At 44.6% G+C, this 27,125-nt stretch overlaps 1 protein-coding gene across 1 annotated transcript in view; it reads right to left on the bottom strand.

Annotated features, from left to right (window-relative positions):
• The window catches only part of MSN (moesin), a 47,569-nt gene extending 28,911 nt beyond the window's left edge, over positions 1 to 18,658 (bottom strand). The window contains exon 1 of the mRNA XM_080366256.1: positions 18,518 to 18,658. Within this exon, the coding sequence (XP_080222382.1) occupies positions 18,518 to 18,529 (12 nt within the window). The 5' untranslated portion in view covers positions 18,530 to 18,658. The remainder of the gene's footprint in view (positions 1 to 18,517) is intronic.
• Between the last annotated feature and the right edge of the window lie 8,467 nt (positions 18,659 to 27,125).

The raw sequence follows: 27,125 nt of genomic DNA, 5'->3' as shown, positions 1-27,125 counted from the left end.
ACCAGGCATTGCATCCAGTGGCTGAAAGAACCAATCCCTACTCTTGGAAAGGGTAAGGAGAAGAGACTGACTGAGGTTACTCTAAAAAACTGGTACAAAACCTAATGCTAAAGCAGTCAGCTTCAAAAAAGGAAACCAAGTGATTTATCCTAACATAAACCCTGTCATACGGTAGTATCAGAGCCCCAGATATGTATTTGTTTGGCTGTTAACAAAAGAAACTATTTTGAGATAAATTTTGACTGCTCATCTCCCAGTGATAAAAAAATAGATTTCTTCCATATAGTCAGTGGTAAACAGGAAAGTTCCTACAAGAAAAAAAATAATCAGTTTCCTTGAAGACACTTGCTGCCATTGAAAAGGTAATGCCTGCAGAGCAGGGCAACACAGCATCGTTGTGCTGGTTTTCTGGTTCTCAAGACTAGGTGTGAGAAGCCACAACTACCTTCCATTGAAGCCCCCCTTTGCAGCTGATCAACACCTAGTATTCAGAGGGGTCTAAGGGGATCTTCCTTGCAGGACATGTCCATCAGGCCAGAGATCAATTACTCATATCTAGACAGGGAGTCTACTTCAGGCATCCTTACATGAACTAGGGCTTCTTTTTTTCCCCTCAGGCGGTGGAGAATCAGATTTATTACCTCTAAGGACACTCTCTGTAAAGAATGAGGTCTCCTTCAAACCACATTCAGAGCTCACAAAAGGGCTTCAAAAAAAAAAAAAAAAAAAAAAAGCCTATTCCTTATGCAAAGGGACTGACATTTGCAACTGCCTTACTTTAGAGCCCTTCATTCACCCACCCTGCCCCAACTTTTCAGTTTTCTCATAATCAATGTTTCAAAGGTCCAGAGCTGTCATCTTCAATTAGTTCTAGAGAGCACATGCTAGTAATACAAGAACACAGAGACACACAAAGCCAGGGCTATGCCAATGTTTCTTAATAGGCTGGAGAACTCAGCATTTTAGAACTCTGGAGGAATCATTTACCCAGTTTCAGTAGTGATTTGATTTGGGCAGGCAACTTTTACAGGAATAAAAGTTCTACTTTATAAGAGTATTACTATAAAGTTTTCACTCAAAACAGTAACAACAAAAAAAGACAGACAGGGAATTCCCCTACCCCTGCACAGCATGGCTTCTAAAATCATTAATGACATGTTTCCAAGTTAAAGCTACTTGAATAGAATTCCTTCCTTTTCAAGCAAGCAGATAGCAAGTTGTCATATCCTACCAGTGGTGTTTCAACACCATAGCTGCTAGCAGCTTGCCACGCTGTCCACAGGGCAAAGTTTGACAAAAGGAGTTGCAAGATGAGTGTACTAAGCCAGTAAAAGAAGCTATGGGTGAGTCCCCCACATTTACAGTCACATCCAGACACTTGTATGCCTCTTATTACACAACTTACAACCTCGTGCAATGGATTAATTCCTCTATTTTTGCCATTTCCTTTCTCATAAATAGATTCCTCACGCACCTCCCTTTGCTTTCCTTTAGCTGTTCCAAGCCATTAACGTTGCTGTTTGCTATTTCTTTAGAACTAGTTTGAAGAGGCCCTTAGAATAACTATTTTTGTACCAGAGAGAACATCCTTTGTAGGCAAAAAACAGGAGACTGAAGAAGAATCATGGGGGAAAACCCTGACGCCTTTTCCCCATCATCTGGATCAGGAGGTAAAGCTCAAATAAAATTCTAGCAATGCAGTTGCCATCATTCAGCTTCCACACTCCAGATAGCTTTGTGTGTTTTTTTGTAAATACTCCTTTGTTTTATGCCTGTTAGAAAAGTGCTATTCTCTGGAGAAACAGTATATGCCTATTACGTCCTCTGCACACTAATAGTAGGGTTGGCAGTTGTACTTCACATGTCTGAGCTTAACCACATCCCCAGCTAAAGCTCTTCAACTTAAAGGCAGTGGGCATTTCTGAAATGCCAGCAGTGGTAAGGGTGGCATTCCTCACAGCTATTGTGTGCTCCTCCTAGGCAATCCTGTCCACAGCTTAGAAACAAGTATGCTGTGCCCCCCACCCCTTCAGCTGCACACCACACACTAGTGTTAATGACCCTGCCTGCTACTGCAGCTATTTAACCAGCAAAACTGTTCCAGCACTCCCCACCACCACTGGAAGCATTTCAGATTTTCAGAAAAGACTCTTGGACAGCAGCTTTTCCCCCCACCCCTAAACTTGATTTAGTCTAGTTTTTCCCTCCCGAGCTTCACTCCAAAGGCAGGGGATTCCCCGGTACCATTTAACAGCTGCAAAGACCCAGTTCAAGGGGTTAAGCAGACAAGCCTGGTAGCCAAGACCCATTTCCAGACAGCCAATAACCTTTCCAAACCTAGCATCCAGTGGATGTCTGCCAAAGTTACAAGCAGCTATTTTGCTGGAAGGGGCTCAAAACAAGATCCAGACAGGATGCTAACAAGACAAGTGCGAACTGCACAGAGGCATCATGTGTACAGTAAGTACTTGAGGTTCGTGAGCCAACAGACTAAATCTCATTCCCCATGTAAAGGTCTCTAAATTCACCTGCAGTTAAGAATTGGTTTAGAGGTGACTGAGAATTGAGGGCAAATTTTAAAAAAAGCAGCTATGCTCAGACACTATGTTTATCATTCAAGAGACTTTCCACAGACAACATGAAGATAACTGCTGTGACTGAGCTGTTCCTTCCCAAGGATTCTCATGTTTGAATGAGCAAGTCAGAAGCGTGCTTATCGGTTTGACTTGTTTCTCTGTTCCTCAACTGAGAGACACCTAGCATTTCAGCTCACTGGTAATGAGAGGGGCGGCTGAACACAGGGCTGCCTGTTTCAGACATCCCAGGCACTGCCTGGGTGTGGCACATCGAGTTCTTGGCCAGCGCACAGCCCTCACTGAATAACTGAACAATAGCCAGACTTCTAGGAGCTAGAACACAGCCTTACTGTGGGATCTGACTGCCCAGACTATGAGACATCCCTCCAGATTTAACTGCAGGCATAGTGAAGTGTGAGGTAAAGCTGTTTCATCATCCTTGCTTTGCAGTTTTATCATTTCCAGTGTGCTAGACAAATCCTGCAACTTCCTTTTGGTACAGGGTCTCATTTAGGCTGGCTGCCTTTTCTCCTATCCGTTTAGGTCATGCTTCCCTAAGACACAGGATTTCCCTGAAACAGCTCAGTTAATACTCAGTCTCCCCACCCACACTTGCTTCCCTCACCACCAACCTATTTTAGGTTTTAAATTGTACAGTTCCAACAGAACTGTACAGAGTTCATAAAAGACCAGCCTGTCATTGCTTAAGTACCTTTTGTTATTTTAAGCTCCATCTAGTTCAAGCACTTGAGCTTTCCTAATATAGAGAGTAGCTACCACACCAGAACACACAGAACCCTCAAGGTGTCTCAAGGGGCTCCCAAAGGGATGCGGAGACGTGGGGAGCTGCCGAGAGCATTATCAGCCCACACAGAGTGCGGTCCAACCACCAAGGCACACCATCCCACGTGGCCTGCACTGTCCCAAATGGCCTTCTTCGGTTCCCATTAGCACTCCATGACTATGCTGCAAGCAGGACCAAAGAATGAATCAGGCTGAAAATAACTCATCTGTTATTTTTTCCCAGCAGAACCATCTCATTGGTCCCATTCACTACATATACACCAGAGTACTGCTGCTGGTGCAGATGACAGGAACAGGGAAGGGTAAGATGGCTTTTTGGGTACAATGGGACAAGATGGGCCAGGCTATTGAACCATTTCTTGCTCTTCGCTCCCAGGCACTCCTGCTTTATCCTCTGCAGCAACTCCAACGCACAACCCTTTGGCAGAAAACTGTGTTAATGGCATGTGCACATGTGGCTTGGTGAGGGATACATCTGACCAAGCTAGCAGAACAGAACGGATGTACCATAGAGTTGGACTGTCAAAGGCAGTGCAAGGCAGAAACACACAGATGGGAGCAAAACTTTACAGTGACAGCAAACCATCAAAGCCCTCAAACATGCAACCGAGTTTACCTAGTTCATTAAAGGCTGCAATTAAATGCACACTCTCAAGTTCACACTCATACACCTCTTGAAATACATTGTTTGAAAGTAGGCTATTGGAAAAGAATACCTGATAAACTTCAGTTGACATAAACTTCATATAAACTTCACTCCAGACAGAGATACATGCATGAAGACATTGTTAAATGTCCAGAAATCCCAATGGTCAAATAAGATCTATTATCATATCTTCCTTTTAAATACAAGTCCATCACATACTACCCTTACAACGCAGGGAATTAAGAGAAGATGATAGTGGGCATTCTATAGATCAGGCAGACACCATGAGACCAAGCAGTCAAAAAACTGCTACAACAGAAGGTATCACTTAGACCATTTCAGATGCAAAAGTAACACTGTGTATCATGTAGCCTTTCAAAGAAAGCCTGGTTAAACTGAGGGGAAAAAGTAAAAAACAGACTGTTGTTTTTTTTTTTTTTAATAAAAACCCATTTAATTACCCTTCCACTCCAGAGTATTTCTTCTGTAATCTTTCAGAGTGCTCTTACAGAGTCTGTTAAAACAAGAAGTTACAGCTACCTGAACATTATTTGATATCTGTTGGAGCCAAATGAAACGCTGTAGCTGTCTCTAGTGTTTTAGAGACGGTAAGAATTTAAAGAACAGAATAAAGCCTTACGAGTTCCAGTGACTGCTACAGAGACAGCCTATTCCCACTTTGCTACAGGGCTGCATGTTCTGAATCAGTGCTATAAGCATTGCTAAGCAGCAGCCATCAAACGCATCACTAACATACTGCTGCAGGACCCTTGCGGCTTAACATCTTCTGGTCTATGCTAGCTTCATGTAGGAAGGTGTTTTTATAATATTGCCTGTACATAACTAGAGACACCCTGCATAGATCAACTGTACCAGCAAACACAGCAGATAGCTGCACTCACAGGTGAATGGGTTTCTGTTAGGTGTTCCTTAAAACAGGGTTCGCTTTTGATAGTTTTTAATCACCATACTTAACTAACTCTTTTATTTTCTCCATGCCTCTGCACCCTAGAAGACAAGGTTAAGAACTTCCAGGCACCTATGCAACACTTCACAAGTTCCAGTACTTTCCAAGTTGTCTTTGTCAAGAACTTTTGTTCCACTGTAACAAAAACAAGACCCTGAACAATCCAATCTAACTTAGAAAACGTTCTAACTTTGAAATGACCTCGCTCTGAGCATGGGGTTGGACCAGATTACTTCCTGGGTTCTTCTCTCTCAGCTTCACTTTTTCAGTAATTCTGCAAGACTGCAGAGACTGTTGTGGAGCTACCTTGCATTAACATAAACATTTATAACGCTCATGACAGAAACTGACTTCTATCAAACAGGCAGGAGCAGTTTCCTTACATGATTTCAGTTTCAATATTTAGATCCTTTAAATCTCCTCCACAAACAGATGTTACAGACTACCTTTATGCAGCCAAACATACAGATAAGCAGTTCTATTAGTGCTCTTCTGAAGCTGGAGGTCAAAACCAAGAAACACAACCATACAGTAGGAAAAGAGATAGCCAGATGATGAGTATATCTCCTGTGTAAGGCAACATACATGCAAATATAACTTACAAAACAAACAATAAAACTTACTACAGTAATCGGAGGCAGGGAGTCTGCAAAGCAATCTTTTGCAAAGAGCATTCATAAGTCAGCTTGAGAGCTTAGCTCTTACTCATATATCTGCTGCATAGGGTTGCTTTTGGGTATGTTTTCAGGTTTTTTCCGTATGCTAAGGAACAGCAGCATAGGATTTGCATGCATTAATTCAACTTTGATCAAAACTTGGGGCTCCTTGTATGTTCCTGCACACAGATACCTCACCCCCTGCAGCACATCCCCAGAAGACTAGGAGCAGTAAGAGCAGCTAACTACTCTTGCTCAGGCTTGTCGTGAAAATGGGTAAGTCCACATTAATGAATCTAATAACCCACCTTTCTCTAAGGGAATGGCAGACCAATGAAATCACTTTGTTTACCAGACTGTCTGAATCCCCTCAGATCCAAATGATTTTCAAATCCTTCCAAACACTGCCAAATCAAACCTGTCATTAGAAGACTGTAAAAGCATTTCACTTGGAAGTCCTCTATGACAAACATTTCTGAGACCATACCATTTGCAAAGAGATGAGGAAAAACCTGAAAGGACAAAGTAATGCAGCACAGTCCCAAGACACAAAGGGAGTCACATAACATGCACCCCTCCTCCAAACTGAGGGAACCAGCTTACTGAGAAGCAAGCCATCATGCAGCAAATCTTAAATTTGAAATACATTATACTAATTTGAGGGGTTCTGCATAAAAAGAACAAGACACCCACCAACCAGCTTTTTTTGCAGCATGAAAGAGATGCGGCTGGTCACCTCCTCTGACTAAGCTACACTTGGTGATTAGTGGCAGAAGAGAGGTAATTGGTGCACAGAGGTGAATCAAGTACAGAGCAAGCTACAAAGCTGATGTATTAAATTTGTCAGAACTGAAACAGCAAAGGAGCAGGGCAACAGTTTGTCAGATTTCTAGTTGATTTAGCATTTGTCAGAACAAAACTAAGATAGCATCACATTTCCTGTGCATGATGCTGAAGCAAGTATTGTTCAGGACATCTCCAGTTGATTGCTCTGATCTTGCAGTGACTTTGAAGTTAGTCCTTCTACTTGCTCTATCTTTTGATAGATTCAAGACAGACACTAGAGTGATATGCTCTTACAGCTGAAAATGCTGACATATCCTCATGCAAAAAAAGATCTCTACCCTAATCTGTTGGGTGTACAGAGGGATATTCAAACCGAGCATAATATGTTACATTGCAGACTGCAGTCAACCTTCAACTTGAGATGTTAGTAACAAACCAGAGAGCAAGATAAAGGAAAAAACAAAAAAAAAACAAAGACAGACAACTAAGGTTTTTGAGCTTTAACTAGCTTCCACATTTATGGCTGTCAACACAACACTCTAGGTATACATTGTGCCCATCAGCACTGAAGACACCAATGTCTACAAATTTCACGTAACCTGAAGCAGTTACAGTAGCAAGTCATTAAAAGGAAAGCAAGAGTCTTTGGGAGCATACTGCTAGACCTTACCGCTTCCCAGTTTGTCACAGCTGGGTCAGAATACCATCAGTATGAGGTGCAATTTAGTGCTTTACAAAAAAAAATAAATTACATCAAGTTGGTAGTAAACACTTTTTGATTTTTTTTTAATTTTTTTTAACGCCAGGTTCAGGTAACAGAGGATCCTTGCTTTTGGAGCAAAGGACTAACCTTCTAGCAGCAAGGAAAGCTTGTCATCTTAGTATTCCAGGAAACATTAAGTTACAGTCCAGCTTCTGTAACAAAGGCAGCAAAACAGAGCTGCAGGCTGGAGGACTGAGACACATAGCTTATTCCAAGTGTTTTCCTGGTTTAGTGATAAAGTGTTTTATGGTGCTGAGTAAGAACGTTCTCAAAGCCTAATACCTTCCCAACCACAGATTCAGAGCTCTCCAGTATTCTAAGTAATACTAGCCTTTTCTGACCCCATTATTCAAGCTACTAATAACCTTACAGTTTTTGAGGCTGCTCACAAAATGAGCAGTCTTGTCACAGTTCATTCATAGAGCAGCTTCTGGTTCTCTAGGAGATTGCATTGGTGAAATACAGGAAGCGAAGAGCAGTAAAATGATTATATTCTAGGCAATATTCACAAACAAATTCACACATTAAGTGCTCCTTGGTGAAAAATACAGATATTGCAACAAAAAATCCAGTTGCTCACACAGCACATTTTCAGAAATAAAATGGTTTCTCAACTTGAGTTCTGATTCTTCACTGAGGATTAACTGTAGCCACAGAGTGCTGAATACAGCCAGACACTGGATTCAATAAGAACTCTAGCAGAGATGTATTATCTACCCCAATAAAACAAATGAGCTAGTCCACTTTTGAAAAAGTGTTTTTAAGTTTCCTACATATAAAGATATATGTAGGGGCAAATGCAATAACCAGATGTTGGCAAAATAGTTATTGATGTTCAAGCTTTTGACCTCATCTCTGAGCATGGTGTTATCTTAACATTTGGTATGTAACATATAGTAGATACAAACAGTAAACTGGAAAGGCAACAGCTTTCTTAGACACGCTGCACAGTGTCTCCATTAATGAATGCTGTCGAACAAAACTTAGTGGAATACATGAATATCATGAGTAACATAACCTAGTGTCATCCTGAAAGGACAACTTGGGGGTTGGTATATCCGTTGTCCCCAACAAAAAACACACACACAAACCACACACCAAGCCAACCTGTGTCACGATGTTGCACGCTGTTATTACTTAGACACAGAGTATTCTATTATCTCAGCTGCATCATAAGCTACAATACAAGCAAGTTTCTTTCACCCCATCTAGCTTTCCAGGTAATTTTACTTTCCTGGCATATAGTTACTAGAAGATCTGTTTTAGTGTTCAGATACTAACTAATTAGTTGGGCGCTATTGAAAGGCATTTAAAGGACAAGGCAATCATCAGGCACAGTCAACATGAGTTCACAAAGGGAAAGTCCTAACTAATTTTATATCCTTCTACGATAACATCAACCACCTAAAGGACAAAGGGAAGGTAGTGGATGCAGGGTTTTTTGGATTTTGGCAAGGCTTTTGACACTGTCCCTCACAGCATCCTTCTGGACCAGCTGTCCAACTGTGCTATGAGCAGAGGTTTACAGTGCACTGGGTGAAGAAATGGCTGGACAGCAGGGCTTAAAGGGCTTCAGTGAATGGGGCTACACCTGGCTGGCAGCTGGTCACCAGTGGTGCTCCTCAGAGCTCAATCCTAGAGCCAGTGCTGTTCAATATTCTTATCAATGATCTGGATGCTGGAGTTGAATCCACCATTAGCAAGTTTGCTGATGATATCAAACCAGAAGATGCTACTGGGTCTTTCAAGGGCCAGAAGGCCTTGCAGAGGGACCTAGGTAGATTAGAGCATTGGACAGTCATCAATGGCATGAGATTTAACAAGAACAAATGCCAGATTCTGCACCTGGGATGGAGTAGCATGGGGCACAAGTCTAAAATGGGAGAGGAGCAGCCGGAGATCAGCCCTACAAAAAGGGACATGGGGGTGCTGATCAGCAGCAGCTCATAAGGGGCCAGCAGCAAGCCCTAGCACTAGGAGTGCAAACTGCACCCTGTGGGGCATCAGACACTGCAGAGCAAGCCAGTCAAGAAAGGGGACTGTCCCTAAGCACTCAGCATTGGGCAGCCTCATCTTCAGCACTGCGCACGATGCTGGGCCCCACCATTTAAGTATGTGGAGGTGCTGGAGCACATCTGGAGGAGAGTGGCCGAGCTGGCCAAGGGCTGGAAGGTATGTCCTATGGGAAACAGCTGAGCACGCTGGGTTTGGCTTGTTTGGAGAGGAGGTGGCTGAGGGATGACCTTGTTGCTCTCCGCAGCTTCCCGAGGAGGACACATGGAGTGGGAGGTGCTGAGCTCTTCTCCCTGGGATCCAGGGTTTGGACACCTGGGAATGGTTCAAAGCTGCACAGGGGGAGGCTTAGTCTGGACATGAGGAAGCATTTCCTTAGAGAGAGGGTGGTCAGACATTGGAACAGGCTTCCCAGAGAGCTGGTCCATGCCGCAAGCCTGGCAGTGTTTAGGAGGCATTTGGACAATGCCCTTAATACTACACTTTGACTTTTGGTCAGCCTGAGGGGGTCAGGCAGCTGGACAGGATGGTCATTTTAGGTCCCTTCCAATTGAAACATTCTTTTTATTTTTGTGATGGACAGTCCTATCTATTTCTTTTAGAGCCCAACAAAAAGGTAAAAAAACATTTTGTATATTGCAGGCACACTGAACAGAAAAATAGTTTCATTACAGGACAAAATCCCTCACAAGTTAAAAGCTCTTACCCAACCTAACACAGAAAAACTTCATCTCCTTTGAAGGAAGCTACAGAAACCAAGTTCACTGGGAACCTTTAACTTTCCAGTTTCCACCTTTAGAAAGTTACTCTAACAATCTTGAAGCTATACATTCAAGATAAAATATGAAAGCAAGAAGAAACTCACCATGAAAGTAAATGAGCATATCTGAAACTATATCCATGCCTTCAATATCCAACATGTTAGCAGATGAAAATTCTTGTTTAAAATAAGGGGAAGGGAAGGACAAGAGTGGAAGTTTTCTTTTAGTTTAAATTCAATGTCTACCATCTCCATACAACTGAAAAATGTTAAGCATATTTACTATTACAAAAATGAAAAAAAATTTATCTCCTGACCCTTTCTTGACCAATTATCAGCATTACTTTTTTTTTTTTTTTTTTTAGTGTTAGAAAAAAGGAGAAAGAAAAAAAAAAAAAAATGTATCTGGAGCACCAGTTCTTACTCAGTTTTCCTCATAGATACACCATTGGTCAACAACTGCAAGAACCACCTCTTCCACACATGGAGGAAGAAAGCACTTCTAAATAGGTCTGTACAAAGACTTCTATGCCAAATGCCTCTTGCTAACTTACATATTAACAGGTCAAACATTCACAAAGCATCTGCTTAATTTATCAGTAAGTAAAGCCTTTCTTTTATTGTACATGTACAAATCCCTCCTTTATCATTTCTAACTAGAATTCCAAGGATGCCAGTGAGATGTCATACTAACAGGATTGTTTTCACGTAAGAGGATGTATTGGACCACCAAGTACTGTGTGGGTTTTGTATCATCACTTTTTTATTGGGCAACTTGATATTGCTAGAATTTGTCAGCAGTGGAACTGCCTTACTTCCTTACAGAGTGCTTTCAGAACCATTTGCTGCCATTCTGCAAGTCCTGGGGATTACAATCATTTTAGGATGATATAAAGTTCTGGATTTTAGTAGAGACAAAAACATGCAACCAGAACACTCCTGTTCATCCAGCAGCCAGCCTGAATAAAAATGTTGTTTATTAAGGAAACAGACTTTTTAATTCACTATTCCAGAATAGCATATTCAAAGGGTGAAAAAAGTTATACCTTAGTATTCTTAGAGACATTATGAACAAAAAGCCACACCTCAGGGGATGTTGAAAAAGCCTTGGCACTCTAATAACTTGTCTGGCAGCTAATTTTTTGCTCTGTAACCAAGCACAGAATTAATAAAGTTCAGTACAGTTTAAAAGCTATGGCAAGTAAAGATTTAGCCTAGAACTTCATGCCTTACTAGCCTGTGTTGCATAAAACCAAATACATTAAATGCTGTGACTAAGCGATTGATCAGACTGCAATGGCAATTTTTTTCCTGTACTTAGTCACTTTCCCACCATAACCAGGTCTCCCAATCCAGAGGGGAAAAAAGGTTTTAAGTCAGAAGGGCTTATTACAGAGAAGAGGACAAATCAGTGATATACAGATGGACAAGAATGGCTCATAGCTACAGGAAATTATCAGTTTTGTTTTCCAGGTATTTTCTTTTTAAAGCGTCTAAAGGCATACAACTGCAGAATAGCAGTTCTTCAATATGCTGCACACAAGATTCTCTAACATTGACTTAACCTGCTGTCCCCTAAAGAAAAACAAAACAAAAAAACCCACAAGACTTTACAGTATTCACCCTCCAGTACAGTGAAGTCTGCCCTCCTGAGGAGCCTTCCTCTAAGAAACAAGCTGACCAACAGAACTAGAAACTTGCAAGAGAGCATAGATCTGCCTGCACCCACACATACCACGCCATTCTTATTCACTACTTCAGTTACCCTTTCTGATCTCTCCTGAGATTTCGTTTTCCTCTACACAGAATCACTGCTGGCAGAGAGAGGAGTTTGTCTCTTCCCCCTCCTAGTCAGTCATCTCATTCTTGCCTAATTGCACGTTTCTCTAGGGAGCAGATCAGATTCAGAGCTTTTTCATTCGTTCCTCCATTAGGGGCACCCCTGTGCTTTTGTCTGTAGCTATTCATCAACCAGCAATGGCCAAGAGAAAGCTAGCGTGGCCAAATGCTCCTCTTTCTTCGCCTGGGAATGGGATAAGAACCAAACATCATTCCCTCACCCAAACTTCGTATTTTTTAATAGGTTCCTCAGAACAACTACAGCTTCAGAGATGTTGTAACAACTAGGAAAAAGCATTTTGCAGGCATCATACCATTAAAAATCTCTTAAAATAGTGTTTTCCCCCCATTTAATATTAAGTTCAACAAGCTGCTATACAAGGGCCAGCCATTTATGACTGCCCCAGTGCTCCATCACAGGATCACACATTCATACAAGTGAAGAGTTCCTTTCACAGCTGCACAGGAAGGAAGCAGCACTAGATCACCTACACCTCTGAATTCACAGTGGCTGTAGCCATAATTGTCTCTTGTCAATATAAGGCCCAAACCTCTGCAATTTCAGGTTTTAAACCTCCAGTTACAGCTGATCCTGTGGTTTTATAACCACCAAGCCTGTCAGTGACTGTCTCTTCCTACATCCCTGCCAAGTATTTGCTGCACAATCTTTTAAACGTTACATCAAGAGTCAACACTAGCTACTGGAGTTAGAAGGGTGGGTTTTATGCCTGCAGGTTCCAAAACACTTGAAAGCTCCACCTACAAACAACCACAGAAGCGTTACAGAGAGGTTTGCGCAGAAGAGTAGCCTTCCTCGAATCTAGAGACTTCAGCCTGCTTTAGAAGTTTCAGATGGGAGAAAAACAAACTCCTTTGATGCAGTATGATTGGCTGCACCATGCAAATCCCTGCTGTTCCCAAACACCCCTAGGGAAAAGCAAGCAATTAACTGGCGGCTTACTAGTGCTCCTAATTTACATCAGTTAATTGCCCTGGATTATTCCTGGGCAGGGAGAGATTTCCTCTTTTCCAATAGTGTGTCTGCAACAGCAGACTTCTCGCAGGGCGATGTTGATTTCTAGGATAATCATTCGACAGACAAACAAGTCACCGGGAGGGAGGGAGGGCGGGGGGGGGGGGGGGGGCGGGGAAATACGGGGACGACGACGACGACCGACACACCCGAGGAGTTAAGTGTTGAGATCTTGAATCACTTTCTCAGGCAGAGCCCACTGTAGTCCTCGGAACAGCGATTAAGCACAGATAACAGCTTTATTGTGCAAATTCAGAGAGGCCCTCTCCCTGCACAAAAGGCGGAGGGGGGGGGGGCGGGCGCCGGTGGCGAAGAAGAAAAAAAAAAAAATAAAATCAGCCAAATAAGGCTGAGCTGCAGCAAGCCAGGAAAGAGTCCAGGAGATGACGTCGCCAGAGGAAGCTTTTAGTCAGTTTCCCTTATAAACTGGCGCAGGGCCAGAGCTACCTCTTCCAGAGGGGTTTTCTGTGAAAGCCTCAGTTGATCAGCAAGGCCAAGCAGAGCCCAGCCGCTCAGCCAGGGCCCTGTTCCCCCTGCACGCCCAGCTTCCCGAGAAGCAAAAGCAGAAGGTGCTCGAATAGTGCCGTTTCGGTTCTCCAGCTGGCTTTCACGTTGCTACCTTGGGAGCGCAGCGAGCTCTGCGCAAGAGGATTGCGCTTCAGACCAGACATTATACATAAAAAAACTGAAACAAGTTTCCTCTAGAGGCAGTGATGCCATTTCCTGTCAAAAAAAGGAGTCCATATTAAGAAATCTTATGAACTATCCTCACGAGAACAGCAACTGTAATTAACCTTCAGGGGCGATTAATCAGACGAGGCAGATCACCCCAAGGAAAGCACGGCAACCCCTCACAGGTCCAAAGAAGGTACCACCTGTAAGTGCTAAGGGGACAGGGTATCTGCAAGAAGTGAGTGACAACCAACCCCTGATACTAGGCACTCTTTTCCTTACAGGATTCTTACAGCAGAAGCAGCAGACCTAAAGCTTTCCCTGGCCTCCTTTTATTCTGTGCACCCCACCAACCTGCTTCTTGCTCATCTGCCTCAAGCAACAAATCAAGAGGTCAAAAGCAAGAGAAAGGACTCAGCTAATTCTCTAGAATCTCTGTTAGGCACTCTTATGCCTAACACTGTCACATTAAAGTTTTAAGAACTGGATCATGATGAACAATTCAGACCAGGGACTCAGAACAGTTCCTGCTCACTACAGTCTGAAGCCGCTGTAACTGATGTTTTCTGCGCAATGCTACCAGTTAGGCACAAGGCTTGCCATAACAAGGGGAAGCAAGATTTTATCAACATATAAAAACAAAGTTAATGCTAGTTTATCAATGGTGTTCTTTAAACTCCTCATCTAACTTTAACAGAGAGGGCCCAGAAGTACGTACCAAACAGAAGCTTCTGCTAACTATCAGGCTTAACTGCTTTATCAGCACAAGGGGTAAGACCTTACTATTCTTGCAGGATCTAGGCACCAAGCTGATGAACACAATACAAGCCTGGGTGTACAGGCCTTTTCTGTTTTGTAAAATCCCATGGTAGGTGTAAAGCTACATATAATTCAGATAGTTCATTGTATACCGGTCCAGTAGTTTACCTGGTTCCACTGTACACTCAGCATGTTTTAGCTGATGTTGCTTCTGAAGTACAAAGTCATCTGAAATTCACCAACAGCGGCAACACAGATTTCTATATAAAGCAATGTCTTTGCGAGTTCTCAAAGACAGCTTTTTACAGCAACTCCATGTATCTGATAGCATTAGAAGAAAGGTACAATGAATTGAGCTTGCCTAAGAAGCTAGCACCAGTGTCACACCAAAGTCTGTCTTAACTTTGATCAGCACTGCCAAGCTTCCCAAGTTGTACTGAGTAAGGCAGAGGGGGAGATAAAACACCAAAGGATTGGTCCTCAGGTAAGACAGAAGGCATACGGAATGCTCATGGCACAGCAGGATCCAAACCCTGAGCATCAAAAGAAAAGTGTCCATCCATCACAAGTCATGGTTTCTGTCAGTGTACACCCTTCCCCCTCAGCTTTCAAGACTTCTTAGCAAATTACACACACACACAAAAATAACTAAATAAAATCACCCAAACAAGTGTAGCACTCTGCTCATAGGTGCCATCTTATTGCAGCATTTGGTAGCAAGTAGCTACACATACAGAAATCAATCAGAAGACTGATACCTACCTCAGTCTCTCACTTACCTTTCTCCTAACCCAACCTACTCAGTTCCAAAGAACAGAGTGAGATATGCTTCAAGGACCTCTGGAGCCCAACTGGGAATCAGGACCATCAGTTTAAACTACAGACAGGGTCCCTGAGGGCCCTGATGGCTATTGCTACACCAAGTTTTAGAAGTATTAAGGGAAAAGGCAACAGCAGAAGACTTGTTCAAAAAATTCCTAACTGGCATCATAGAACTGAGACCTATGAATCTTACTGTTCTTTTGTGCTGAAGATTTCATGCTTGTCCAAGCTGATTTTCTCTGCAGTAACTTTGTCCTAGAAACCTGGAGATTTATGTTCTGAACAGAAACACTTAGTTCTGCTAATACAATAAGAGGAGTCCAAATTTCATTATACCTTAGTTTGAATGTTTCTGTGTTCGCGAGATCAGCTCTCATTAAACCCATTTCTCTACAATGACTAACTAGAGACTACATTACATAGGAATGCTCAAGTCCTAGTGATAGGACAGTTGAATGCACACCTCATACATGACAGCTGCTCACGTTTCAAGTCCAGCAGCATATCCATTCATATAGCCACAAAGTAAGTACATTCATTCATAGGCAAAATAGTTAATGAATCCTGATAAGAGAAGTGCTGCTTTTTCCTAACAGCTGAAACCACAGTAAAGCATCAGCCCATGAAATGGGCATGACCGGTACAAAAAAAGGTCACTTTCCCTCCCACTCCTCCCATTAAGATGGTTTTTGTAATACTGAAGTTCAAGTTGGGCTTGGACTAGCCATCAACATGACAACTCATTCACTTCCATCAAGATCTGGAACCGAGCATGACTTCCAACTCTGCACAGGCTGAAATGAATCAGTGAGACCAGGACTCTAGTCAGTAAGCATGAGATCAGAACCTACTCACACCCAATGAACAGACTTCTCACAGCTGGAGGAGAGACTTTTCAGAGCTTGACGATGGCTTCCAAGAGGCATCTTAGCACACCACTGTTTCCACCCCTCCGCAATACAAAGCGTGGGGAGAATTATATGCCCTCTTTGGTGTGTGCTTTAACTGTTTAGATCTTGCAAACTTTTCAGAACAAAAAAACCCTATAAACCAGAAGTGGCTGCATACCTGTAAGATCACTCTAGACAAAACAGTGAAGCTTTCCTGCTGAGAGCATGGTGGGATCAGTAGGCTGATCTCTGATGGACTTCCTAGGTAGCTTGCAAGGCTTCCAGCAACCAAACCCCCCAAACACAGTCGGTATGCTTCACAATAGCAAATCATGTGCCACTGGTTCAAAGGTTACCAGAGTGAATCTTGGATTCCTATTAATAGCGCACCAAAGCATAGTGCCACTTGTAGCAAATCTCATGCAGCAAAATGGCAATCTCTATCTAGATGTGTTAACGTTTAGCCTAGCTTAGTGAGGAGTAGGGACTCAGAACTCAACAGGTTTTGCTGCACAAGCCACACATCAGTGTGTTCTGTAAGCTTGGCAAGATGAATGGTAAGAGCTACCAAACACTTTAGACACAAATGTTTTTCCTGCCCAGCCAGAACTGTTCCCTGGAACACTTCCTCCATCTGTCTTCTTCACAATGGATTTATTTTTGTGATGAAGCCCACATATAGCTACATCTAACTGCTCAAGTTCCACCTACATTTGACCTTGACTGAGGAGTCTCACTTGCAGTTTACTGTTTTGTTAATTAAGTAGCTATTAACAAATCTTAAGCTAACACACTAGCAGTCATGTTTCTTTCACATGAAGAACTGATTTCACAGTTATGCCAGCATATCCTGTTCCTGCAAACCACAGCTTGAGAAATAATGTTTAAAATATTATTTCAGTTGGGTCCACAACTAGGGCAGATGGGGCAGGAAACCAAAGGCTGATACAGCAGGAGGCCTGCAGCTCTGCACCTCAGCATGTGTGCACACAACTGAAGCGTGTTCCGCAGTGCCTGTGGTGTGCAACACACAGCACCACAGCAAACCACTTGCATTAGAGATGTTTTCAAAAGTTCTGAAAGCAGAACTGCTCTGTCAGATCCAGAAAGCAGCAGGCTGAGAAGGCAAACCCAGCCCAGGGTGTGTCTGCAGATGGAAAGGCTGCCACCAGCACCTTGTAGCGAGCGCAGAGTCCCAGCAATTGGGCTCAGCCTGTTAGTGGAAGTTCTGCCTCACAAGCGTGATATGCAGGACTTCTGGGCTGATACACACTAAAAGGAGTTGCTCCTCACAACACCAAACTCTCTAGCTAAAAGGCCTCAACTGCACGTTACATGGAAGTCCCACAACCTGAGCTACTTCTGTTATTCTTGCTGAACTTGTTGCCTGTATTTGTATTTATTTTTAGGGAGTGAAGATTTACATCAGTGCTGATGTTTGAAGAAAGGCCTTTCTAAAGTTTCAGAAAATGGCATCTTACCTTTTCCTTGGCTTAAGGCTGATATAATTTAGATGTTGATGTTTAAAAAAATAATAATAATCCAGCTACTGTCGCAGAGAGCTGGCGTTTAAGACAGCAGGAAAGGCAGAAGTCAGTCAGACAGGCATTTAGTATCTATTTCAAAGTAATAAAATTAAACTAGCTGTTAAAAAAAAAATAATCGGGGCGGATTCCATTTCGACTTCCACTGGCATAGGGGTGGGGTTTTGTTTCCCGTGTTTTTTTTCTTTTTCTCCCCTTTACATAAACCACAGACTCTCAGCTTAAACATTAGATATTCTCAGGCGTTCCAGATCACTCCCAGTGAGGTAACATCCAGAGCCTTCCAGCCTGCTCCTTCCTGTTTTATCAATGACAGGCTAGGACCAATTCTTTGAGGAGAAACTAAATGGAAAAACCCCATGCTCCTCATTAGTCACCGATCTCCTGCTGCGAGAAGGGAGAGTCAAGTACGGGCTTGACCAGACTTCTCTGAAGCACCAAGATCTCTCCAGCCAAGAAATACCTTGAGTCAAGCTGGGACAAGGCTCCCTAGCAACTCAAGCTGACTAATTACGAGTTGTGAAAGCCCGATCTTCTCCCGGGCGCAGCACAGAGGCGGCAGCCATGGCCCTCACTCACCGCCCTCCGGGCCCCGCGGAGCTCCCGCGCTCCGAGGCGGCCGCACGGCCCCAGCCCCGCAGGGCGCTGCCCGCCACGCCGTTACACAGCCCTGGCGGGCCCCGGCCCGGCCCCTCGGGCGGTGGGCGGGGAGCGGCCGGGGAGGGGAAGCACAAGATGGAGGGGCTGGCGGCTCCGCTCCCCGCCCGACCGCTGCCCTCCTTCCCCCTCTCCTCTCTGCCGCCGGGCCGAGCCGCCGGCGCCTCCCGCGCCTCGCCGCCGGGCGGGCCGCAGGCGGGAGGGGCCCGCCCGAGGCCGCCACCGTCCTCTCCCGCCGCCAGGCCCGGCCGCCGCCACACCAGCCCCGGGCGCCGGCCCCGCTCGGCCGCCGCCGAGGGCCGCCAACGCAGCCGAGCCCCCCACACCCACCGTTTTCGGCATCTTCCCGGCGGACTAGGCACGGCAGGTCGCTCCTCCGACGCCGGTGGTGCTCTCTGAGGGCTCCGCGCTACTTCTAACGGGACTCCGCGCCGCGCCTTTCCCGGCTCGCCCGCCCTGCCGCAAGCCCCGCCCGGCCCCGCCTCCCGACCCGGCCCGGCCCGGCCCGCCCTGCTGGCCCGCCGGCCTGCGGGGCTGCACGCGGAGACACCGGCCCGGCCCCCTGCACCGCCCGGCCCAGCCTCCAGCGCCGGCCTGCGGGACTGGGCGGGCGTCGCCGCCGAGCCCGCGGAGGCCTCGCCGCGGCGGGGGGCGAAGCGTTTGCGGCCGTCCGCGACGCAGCGGCGCCCGGCAAACCGGCAGCAGAGCCCCGCCGGGGCGAAAGCCGGGGGGCTTCCAGCGCCCCAGAGCTGGGTGCTGGGACAGCCGTGAGCGCCGACGTTTATTTGACTGTCAGGTGCTCCTGGGACTGCTGGGCCTTGCTAAAAGCGTTATTGAAAATAATAACGCTCTTCTGGGGGCGGCTGCGCTGCCCGCAGGCCAGAGCACCAAGGGGCGGTGGATCCTTTCGCCCCCCGGTCGGCCACAGTCGGGCGCGCTCGGGGCGCGGCTGAGGGGGTGCAGTCGGAGGCCCCTCGGTCCTCAGCACATTCAGGGGGCAGCGAGGTTCTGTGGTTCTCATAGCCCTGCGTTCTGCTGCAGAGCAACATCCAACTCCAGTTGCTGCAAAAACATGAGGGGCTGCGGCTCCCGGAGCCTGGCGGGCAAACCGCCGCGCCTCACCACCTGCCTCAGAGCCCCCGTTGTGTCCGGGGGGCGACCCCGCCGCGGGGGTCACGGTCCACAGTCACGGGTGCGAATCGCTCAGGCACGTGCCAGAGCTGCCAGCGCCATCGGTGCCTTGGAACCACTGACCGGGAATCAAGGTCCAGCATGTCCGTAGGGATTTGAGGAAGCCGCCTCATCTCATTTGGGACTTTGAACATAACTGTCAAACAGCGACCCAAGTCCTATTTTCTCCCAGAAAAAAACCAAAAAAGTCATTCATTTTAAAGTTAACAACTTGTGTCCAGAAGAAGGAGATGAAACGTTCTGAGAACAAGTTCAACGTCTTATCTTTTAAGGACAGTGGAAACCTACCTTCCTGATTCTCTTGAATTTTGTCTTCTTGCCAAAGGTGCTAAACATTTTCAATCTTTAAGCCGTCTGAATTGACAGAAAGACCACGCAGACTAGCTGTACTTCATTCCTACTTTTTTTCCCAGCATGTTGAGTAAATGAAGATTGTTTTAATATGAGAACACATAAATTCAGATGTAAAATAGGAAGAGAGCAAGCCAAACTCTACTAGTACAGACTCCTGGTGAGTAAAGTCTTCTTTAATCTTACTACAGAATTCTGCTGGGATTAACATTAAACTGAGGTCTGTTGGGGAATGACATCAGATTCATAATAACACTTTGTACATCTTTAAAAATCGCAGTTCATTCAAAAGATCTCAAAGTGCCTTTTAAATACCCATAATTAAATCCTTGGGGTCTGCAGAAAGGAATTTTTCCCCCAAGGAATAATATTGTTATAAATGTATATGTAATATAACACAAATAATTTTTAAACGAGAGGCTTCTGAAATGTGTTGATTTTCTTTTTCAATGTAAGGTTTCCTCACCATGCAGCATTATGTGAGAAAGAGAAAATCCAGAATAGTTCTCACCCTACAAAAAAGAAAAAATAAGTTTGTAAGAGACGCGGCCTTGCCTCACCACAGAATAAACTAGGACTAATTCTAAAGAGAATAATAAAACTATTCCTGTACCCACCTGGTAGGAGATGGAAATGGGGTCCATGAGCTTTGTTTGCTTCATCTGAATATGCAGGTTTCACCTAAACTAGAATCTCTGTGCTGTGTCTACATAGGAAAAAGCATCAGTATAGTTGGATTGGTGTAAATTGGTGTAACTTTTCTACACAAAAAGTCACAGGGTCCCTAAATGCCTGTTCTAAAAACTTGTCTTCATTTTCTGACTTGTTTTTACATAGAGACTGTCTTAGACTCAGTCAAACAAAGTATTCCACTTGTTTCCTACAGAAACTGATGTTGATGGGGAGAGCTCAATTCTGCTTCTGTTGGGACTTTTATTCCAACATTTCTTGATAAGACTGAGGTAACTGTTTGGAGGATTTAATCATTCTTTATCACGAAGATGATAAAACTTCAGATGATAAAAGTCTAGCTATTCCCTTGCCAAATACATGGAGCCGTAGTTTAGCACCCAGGGACCTAATGTTTTCTTCATAGTTCTAATGACAGGAGCTGTGATGCAAACAAAGCCCCATGCCAGTGAAACAATCAGATCCAAAGCAACTGCATTCCCACTCATAGTGTGCCAGGCATTGCCTGTGTGTACAGAAAGTCACAAACTGTATGTCAAACAGTCTCCAAACAGTCTGAAGGGGTGAGACAAAGCAAGGTGACTTCTACAGCATGACAGCCACTTCTTTCTCGCACCAGCCACTTCTCTTGTCCTTCCTCTCTATCACTTGTAGCAGTAGCCAAACGAAATACACCATCCATGCCACTTTGAATGACAAGGGTTCCCCGCAACAGGCGCACTAGTCTCTATGCTTTACTTCCTCTCCTGTTTCTTCCTTTCCTCTTCCCCATCCCCATTGCAGGGGAGGACAAGACATCTGCAGCATTTGAAGGGCACATTGCTCCAGCTACAGTGTCCCGAGGAATTCCTGCTGCAGAGGTGGTGCACCAAGATCTCGCCTCCCCCACGGACCTCTCCTTTGCCAGCTGCTGAGGAGGACTGGTGCTATCAAGCAGCCGGTTTGCGGTTTGCGGAGCCCCCCCTGCCTGGGCTTGTGTGAAAACAAGCACATCTGTGGATTCCTTGAGAGCCACAGGCAGGGCTTATCTCTTCTCTCGGACTGCAGGTTGAGATTCCAAGGTGTAAAAGTGTCAGCTGACTAAAGATCTTCCCTGCAGGAGTCTGTAGAGAGGAGTAACATTACTCAGGGCCTCAAAAATGCTGTTATTTCCAGACTGCTCAGAGCTCAAGTAACATTAAAGTATTTTGGAATTAGATTAGGCCAGGATGACATTAAGCATTCTCCTGGGAGGAGGTCTGGTATTTCACTGAGGATTTATTGTCTTGGTTTCATTTACCTCAAACCTTTTGTAGTAGTACCTTCTTTTAAGCAGAAAAACCATGTAAATTATTTGGTCTGAAATACTAGAATTATTTAGCATGAGCACTTAAACAAGGGGCCATTTTGTCAGCATATAGCTGTTTTGCACTAATGCTGGGTAACTTGAACTGCTCTTTGCATAGCTTTGACATAAGACAGAGGCCTTGTTCCATCCAGCTTGCTGCAATGTAATTAAAATAAACAAGCAAACACAAAAAAACCCTCAAAGCAAAGGTGTTCCATACTGGAAAGTGTATTTCAGAGAGCTGAAATAAATTTAGTTTCATTCACATAGCAAAGGGAGGCACAAAATGAAATTGTTACCATAGTATGAGAACTATGCCTTCATCACACAGTAGTCCTGGGTTGTCCTCTATTTAAAATTAACCAGCATGGTTACGAGGTATTCTCTGAATAGCAGGTAAGCTTCTTTCTCTTGCTTTTACAGTTTCCTGCTGCTCAGACATTAATGCCTACCAGCTGACAGTATGATGCCTTCAGCGATGATCTTGTATCTTGTATCATCATCAGTGTTTGATTGTGTTTAGAGGTGAAAAGCATTTTCTCTCCCAAACAAACACAATCCCTATTTACAAACACCCTTGCTTCTTTAACGCCTCTATGCCTTGAGCATCAGGGTAATCTTTTGCTGTGTTTCTCAAGCTGGGAGGATGGGAGGGGCAAAGCAAAGGGAGAGCAGTCCACATCTAGGGAGGCAGGATTTGAAAAGGCTGAGAATAATCCCATTCCCACTCAGCTGCTGGGATGGGGCAGAAGCTGATGGAGCCAATGCATGTGTGACCCCGTTTATCTGCCATCTTTTTTTCTTTAGGTCCAGAACATTTAGTGCCTTGGGGCAGCAGTGCACAGGCATGCACAATCTGCTCTGAGACCTTGCTTTATGCCTGCAGAACACTGCTCACCACCCTCTTGCACGCACAGGGAGGCCCGCACAGATGTCCCATCACTTCAACATTCCCAGTCTCAATCTGTCTCCCCTTTGTGCTCATAAACAGCATAGCAAGGCCACTGTGGGAGAGGGAACAGAGTTATTCCTCCCAGAATCACCTACCATAACTAACAGTTATCTCTCTGGAAGCAGCTGCGTGCTCACCCCCCCGCAGCCCTGCCCCTGATGGGGTGGGTGCTTTGGGCTGCAGTGTTTCCAGCTGCAGACAGATGTGGTGTTCAGGCTTTAACTGGGCTGGAGTAAGAAGCTTTCACACATACCCATCATCACTACCTCTGACTCCCCTGGAGATTACCAGCTCCTCAGCCACCAATCTATGTAAGCAAGCCACATCTACATTAGCTTTTTAGTTCTGATCAGGAGTTTGGTTTTGAAGTTAATTTCATATTTACTGCATTTTGTTTCCCATCACAGTGCAGTCGCATACCTGGTGAACTGAATTCTTTTTGGGTGAAAATAAGCCAGAAGATGCGCTGCCAGGTGCTCCAGCTATCGGCAAGCATCCAGTTAATTGGACGAGAACAGAGCAAGCCCAAAATAAGCTCCCTCTGAAACACATTTAGGGTGAATGTTAAATATTCAATATCAGCTCTTTGGTTGTCCAGATCTGCTCCTATTGGACACACAACTCGTTAATGTAGACACAGTTACGTATCAAAATGACCCAGGTTTGCTTGTGTGTCTATTGATCCTGTTCAAATATTTTTAGCAAGATGGATTTTAACCTGGATCAGGTGGCAGAACTGAGTTAGGGAGCAAGGAGACATGCAGATTTACTGGCACCTATGTAAGGACCATAACCCCCATGGAAGACAGTCCCAAATGCAGCCAGAATAGCACCTTCAGCCTCAGGCCAGCTGAGCCATTGCTGGGAGCCAGACTAGCCCATGGATACACTAAGCACTAAACTGCCGTTCTGAAGTTGGCTCCTAAATTCTCCTTCTCCCTGCTGCAAAAGGCCATAGGCTCACCCATGGGCTCAGGCTCCACTAACTGACATCAAATTCCTCCTGGAATATAAGTGTGCACCTTCCCAGGGGTTTTGCCTGCCCCTAACTCCCACCCATCTCTCCCTGACCTTCTCTCTCACCTGCCATTGTGATTCAAAAACCTTCTCTCCCTCACACACAGAGCAGCTGCTTATAACCTAACCTCCCTCTGCTTCTCCAGGGCTCCAAGACTGACTCAGTGCTCCAGACATTCCAGCTCCGACAGGGCAGAACCGGAGCAGGAAGGGGAGCTCTCCATCTGACCACTAACGTTAAGTCAGTTCTCCCCACTATACTCAAACTTGGTCAAGTGAATCAGTGCACTGGAACACAGGGCTCAGACAGCCATAAAGAGGGAAGAGAAAACTGGCCTGTGTTTCTAGGTAGTGGTGTATAACGTGGAAGATGATCTCAGCACTAACCATTTCAGATGAATGGCCCTTTACCAGTTCTTTCCATCTAAGTCTTGGTTCCATTCATTTTGCCTGAGACTTAGATCTATTTTTGGAAACTTTAAAAATATACAGGCAGTTGCCAGCCATTTTTATTCCAGTGCAGGAACATTATATACCAAAGACATTACTCTTGGCTCCTGCTCAGATGGCAGTTTTTTTCCAGGTGAACACCAAGCCCTGACCCATGACAACGCTGTCTAGGTAAGTATTGCAGCTGTCTCTGGGCTAGAACATGAAGGAGACTCAAAAAAATACAGAACGTTATTGTGCAGGAAATGCCTAGAGCAGAAGCCTAATCTGGGAATGTTCATGCTACCTCTCCCACCTAGCTGATTCACTCACAAGTGAAGGGAATTCCCTCCCACCCTGTTAACACTACGCAGTGTGATCTGCGGTCAGGGTTGTGTGACTGTGAGACACATGCACTCCCGGGCAACTCCAGCTCCCACACTCTCTGCATCCAGTTCTTTTCCATGCAGCAAAACACAATGGTGCAGCACACAGCACACACCACCCCGCCCAGCTAGACACAGGCGTGATGGATGGCATCATTTATTTATCTTAGTTTTTTACTAAACACGTGGCACGTCTGATCCTAAAAAGCAGAAAATTAAGGCATTTAGGGTATTTGTACCGGCAGAGTGAGTGGGTTATAAAAGAAAGAGGAATGGCTAGGTGGGTAGATAGATTTAAGATAACAGATAGATGGATTGGTAGATATGTAGATATAAACATACAGACTTCGTTCTTAGCTGTTCAGGCACAGAGAAGCAGTCACTCAGTTCCAGCTATGCCTGTTCAATTGTGTGAGAATTTTTCTGTCTCCATAGGAAACACAACTTCTACTTTTAAAACTCAGCCATAACTTTTTCTTCTTTGTCTTACCATTTTTTCTCTCACTTAGCCATTTCTGTCTCTTTGTTTTTAAGAAAAGAAAATCGCTTGAGTTAAAATGACAGTGAAAAAAGCTCCCAATGTCAAAACTAGTTTTTCAAACCCAAACACATATTTTGTGAAGATCGCTGAGCCCAGGAACCTTCCCCCTTTCCCATCAGAAGCCTCCATCCTCAGCAGTCCTGGGGCAGAGAGGGTTAGCTTACTGATGTTTGTACAGAGCTTTGGAAACACAAAAGCTCTCTGGGTTAATTCTCTGTTAGAAAGCACACAGCCATCCAGATACCGAAGTCCCTCTCAGCAGCGAAAGGCCAGTGTACAGCTAAAAATAATCATTGAAGAAAAAGGACGGCTCCTCAAGAGCACAGGAGTCTCTGTCCCTCTGCAAGGAGAAGCAGCCTGCCTCTCGCAGAGCTCTGAGGAGAGCTACCAGACACTGTCTTGCTGCCAGGTGCCAGGAAGGAGATGAACACCTAAACTGAGTCAGTCAGCAGACACTTGCTTCCCTGGGAGAAGCTGAATCTGCTTCTTGCTTGTATTCCCTTCTTTCTCATCCTGTTGCTTTATTACAGGACCTCCAAGGCCAGGGAACAGACCTATATGTTTTGAAAAGCACCGAGAACTAGCGAAGCAGTTTGAGCTTCTTTGCCTCATAGCTGCATCCAAACCACTATTTTCATGATTAATGAAAATGTTCTCATGGTTATTATTATTAGAAAATTCACTTTAAAAAAGAAAAGAGAATATGAGAATGTAAGATACCCACACACATCCAATTCCAGGAGCTCAGGTTCATGAAAAATGCTGAGGATATTAAAACCTCAGGATTAAATAATGAAAGTTGGCAATATTGCTTCACTTTAACCTGATGGATGCCAGACCCTCTATTGATACAGCTCCGTAGTTACAATAAGAGAAATTTGGCTCCCTGTCTCTGAAAGTGATTAAACTACCACTCCTTTGGAAGATCTAGTTTTAAGCTTTATGCTATATTAGCTATTCTCCCTGAAAACTGGTCCACGGTATTGGCTGTATTTAGTACTCTAAAACTGCAAGCCAGCCTCCAGTAAACTGTAATACATTTCATAAATCATGAGGTTTGGCTTCTTTAATCATCGTGTCATTTGCTAGCTGGCTTTTTCACCTTAGTATGAGATGTGTATTAGTATTACGAAGACAAAAAGCTGTTTTTCAAAACTGAAGCTGAGATTCTGATCTGGTAATGGAAGTTCATCAGGTGAGCGTTTAAGGTTTTTATTTCTGATAATAAGAGCAGGAAAGTGGGCAATTTATCTTCAACTCTCCATATCGTTAATGGGAAGTTTTCCATTGCATTCTCTAGGAGTTGAACAGTGAACAATAGAAGCCTGTTGGGTTGAGCCTCCTCCACTGTGACAAATTTCCATCTTCTGCTTGAGTTGGTACATGAAGAGCTAAGAAACTTTCCTAAGCCTTATTTGCTTTTGGCCACAGCAAAACCCTAATGCAGCTGTAATTATAGGGTTTCCCTCAAGTCACACCCATCCTGCCTGTTTCCTCAGGGGATTTACACTGGCAAGGTTCAAACTGCAGAGCTGAACCATACAAGAACCATTTTTTCCCTTGTACTTGGCTGTAGTTAGAAAAAAAAAATCAATAGTAAGGTGAGCAGAACCCCCAGCCCTTTAGATCTTTCTTTGTTTACTGGTGTTCACCCACATGGTTGTGTTTGTCATAGATTATTCTGCGATGGAAACTGCTGGCAGTACAAGTGGGTGCACAGCGGGCTGCCCCACAGCACTTCAGAGGTAAGAACACCAGAGGGTTGCTGGTGTTCCCAGAAGACACTCATAAATTTACCTGCTTTGATGCACAGAAGAGCTGTATATTACAGAAGTAAATAACCTTCCCCTGCCATACCTGCAGGAAGCAGATTTCTTGTTTCCTCTTGCAGTCATGGGAATAGAGAAAGTAGGTTTATGAGGGGCTTCAAAATGTCATCCAGCATTATCTAACCCCCGTTTGGTGGTTATGACTATTGGTGGGCTGCAGAACATCACACATGCACGCATTGCTTGGCACACAGGTAATAGAGCCAGTTCTGCATAGAGTCTACA

Source organism: Falco punctatus, assembly GCF_963210335.1.
Source record: "Falco punctatus genome assembly, chromosome: 15".
Classification (NCBI taxonomy): Eukaryota; Metazoa; Chordata; class Aves; order Falconiformes; family Falconidae; genus Falco; species Falco punctatus.
Note: the sequence above shows the minus strand (reverse complement) of the source record. Positions and strands in the feature narration are given on the sequence as shown.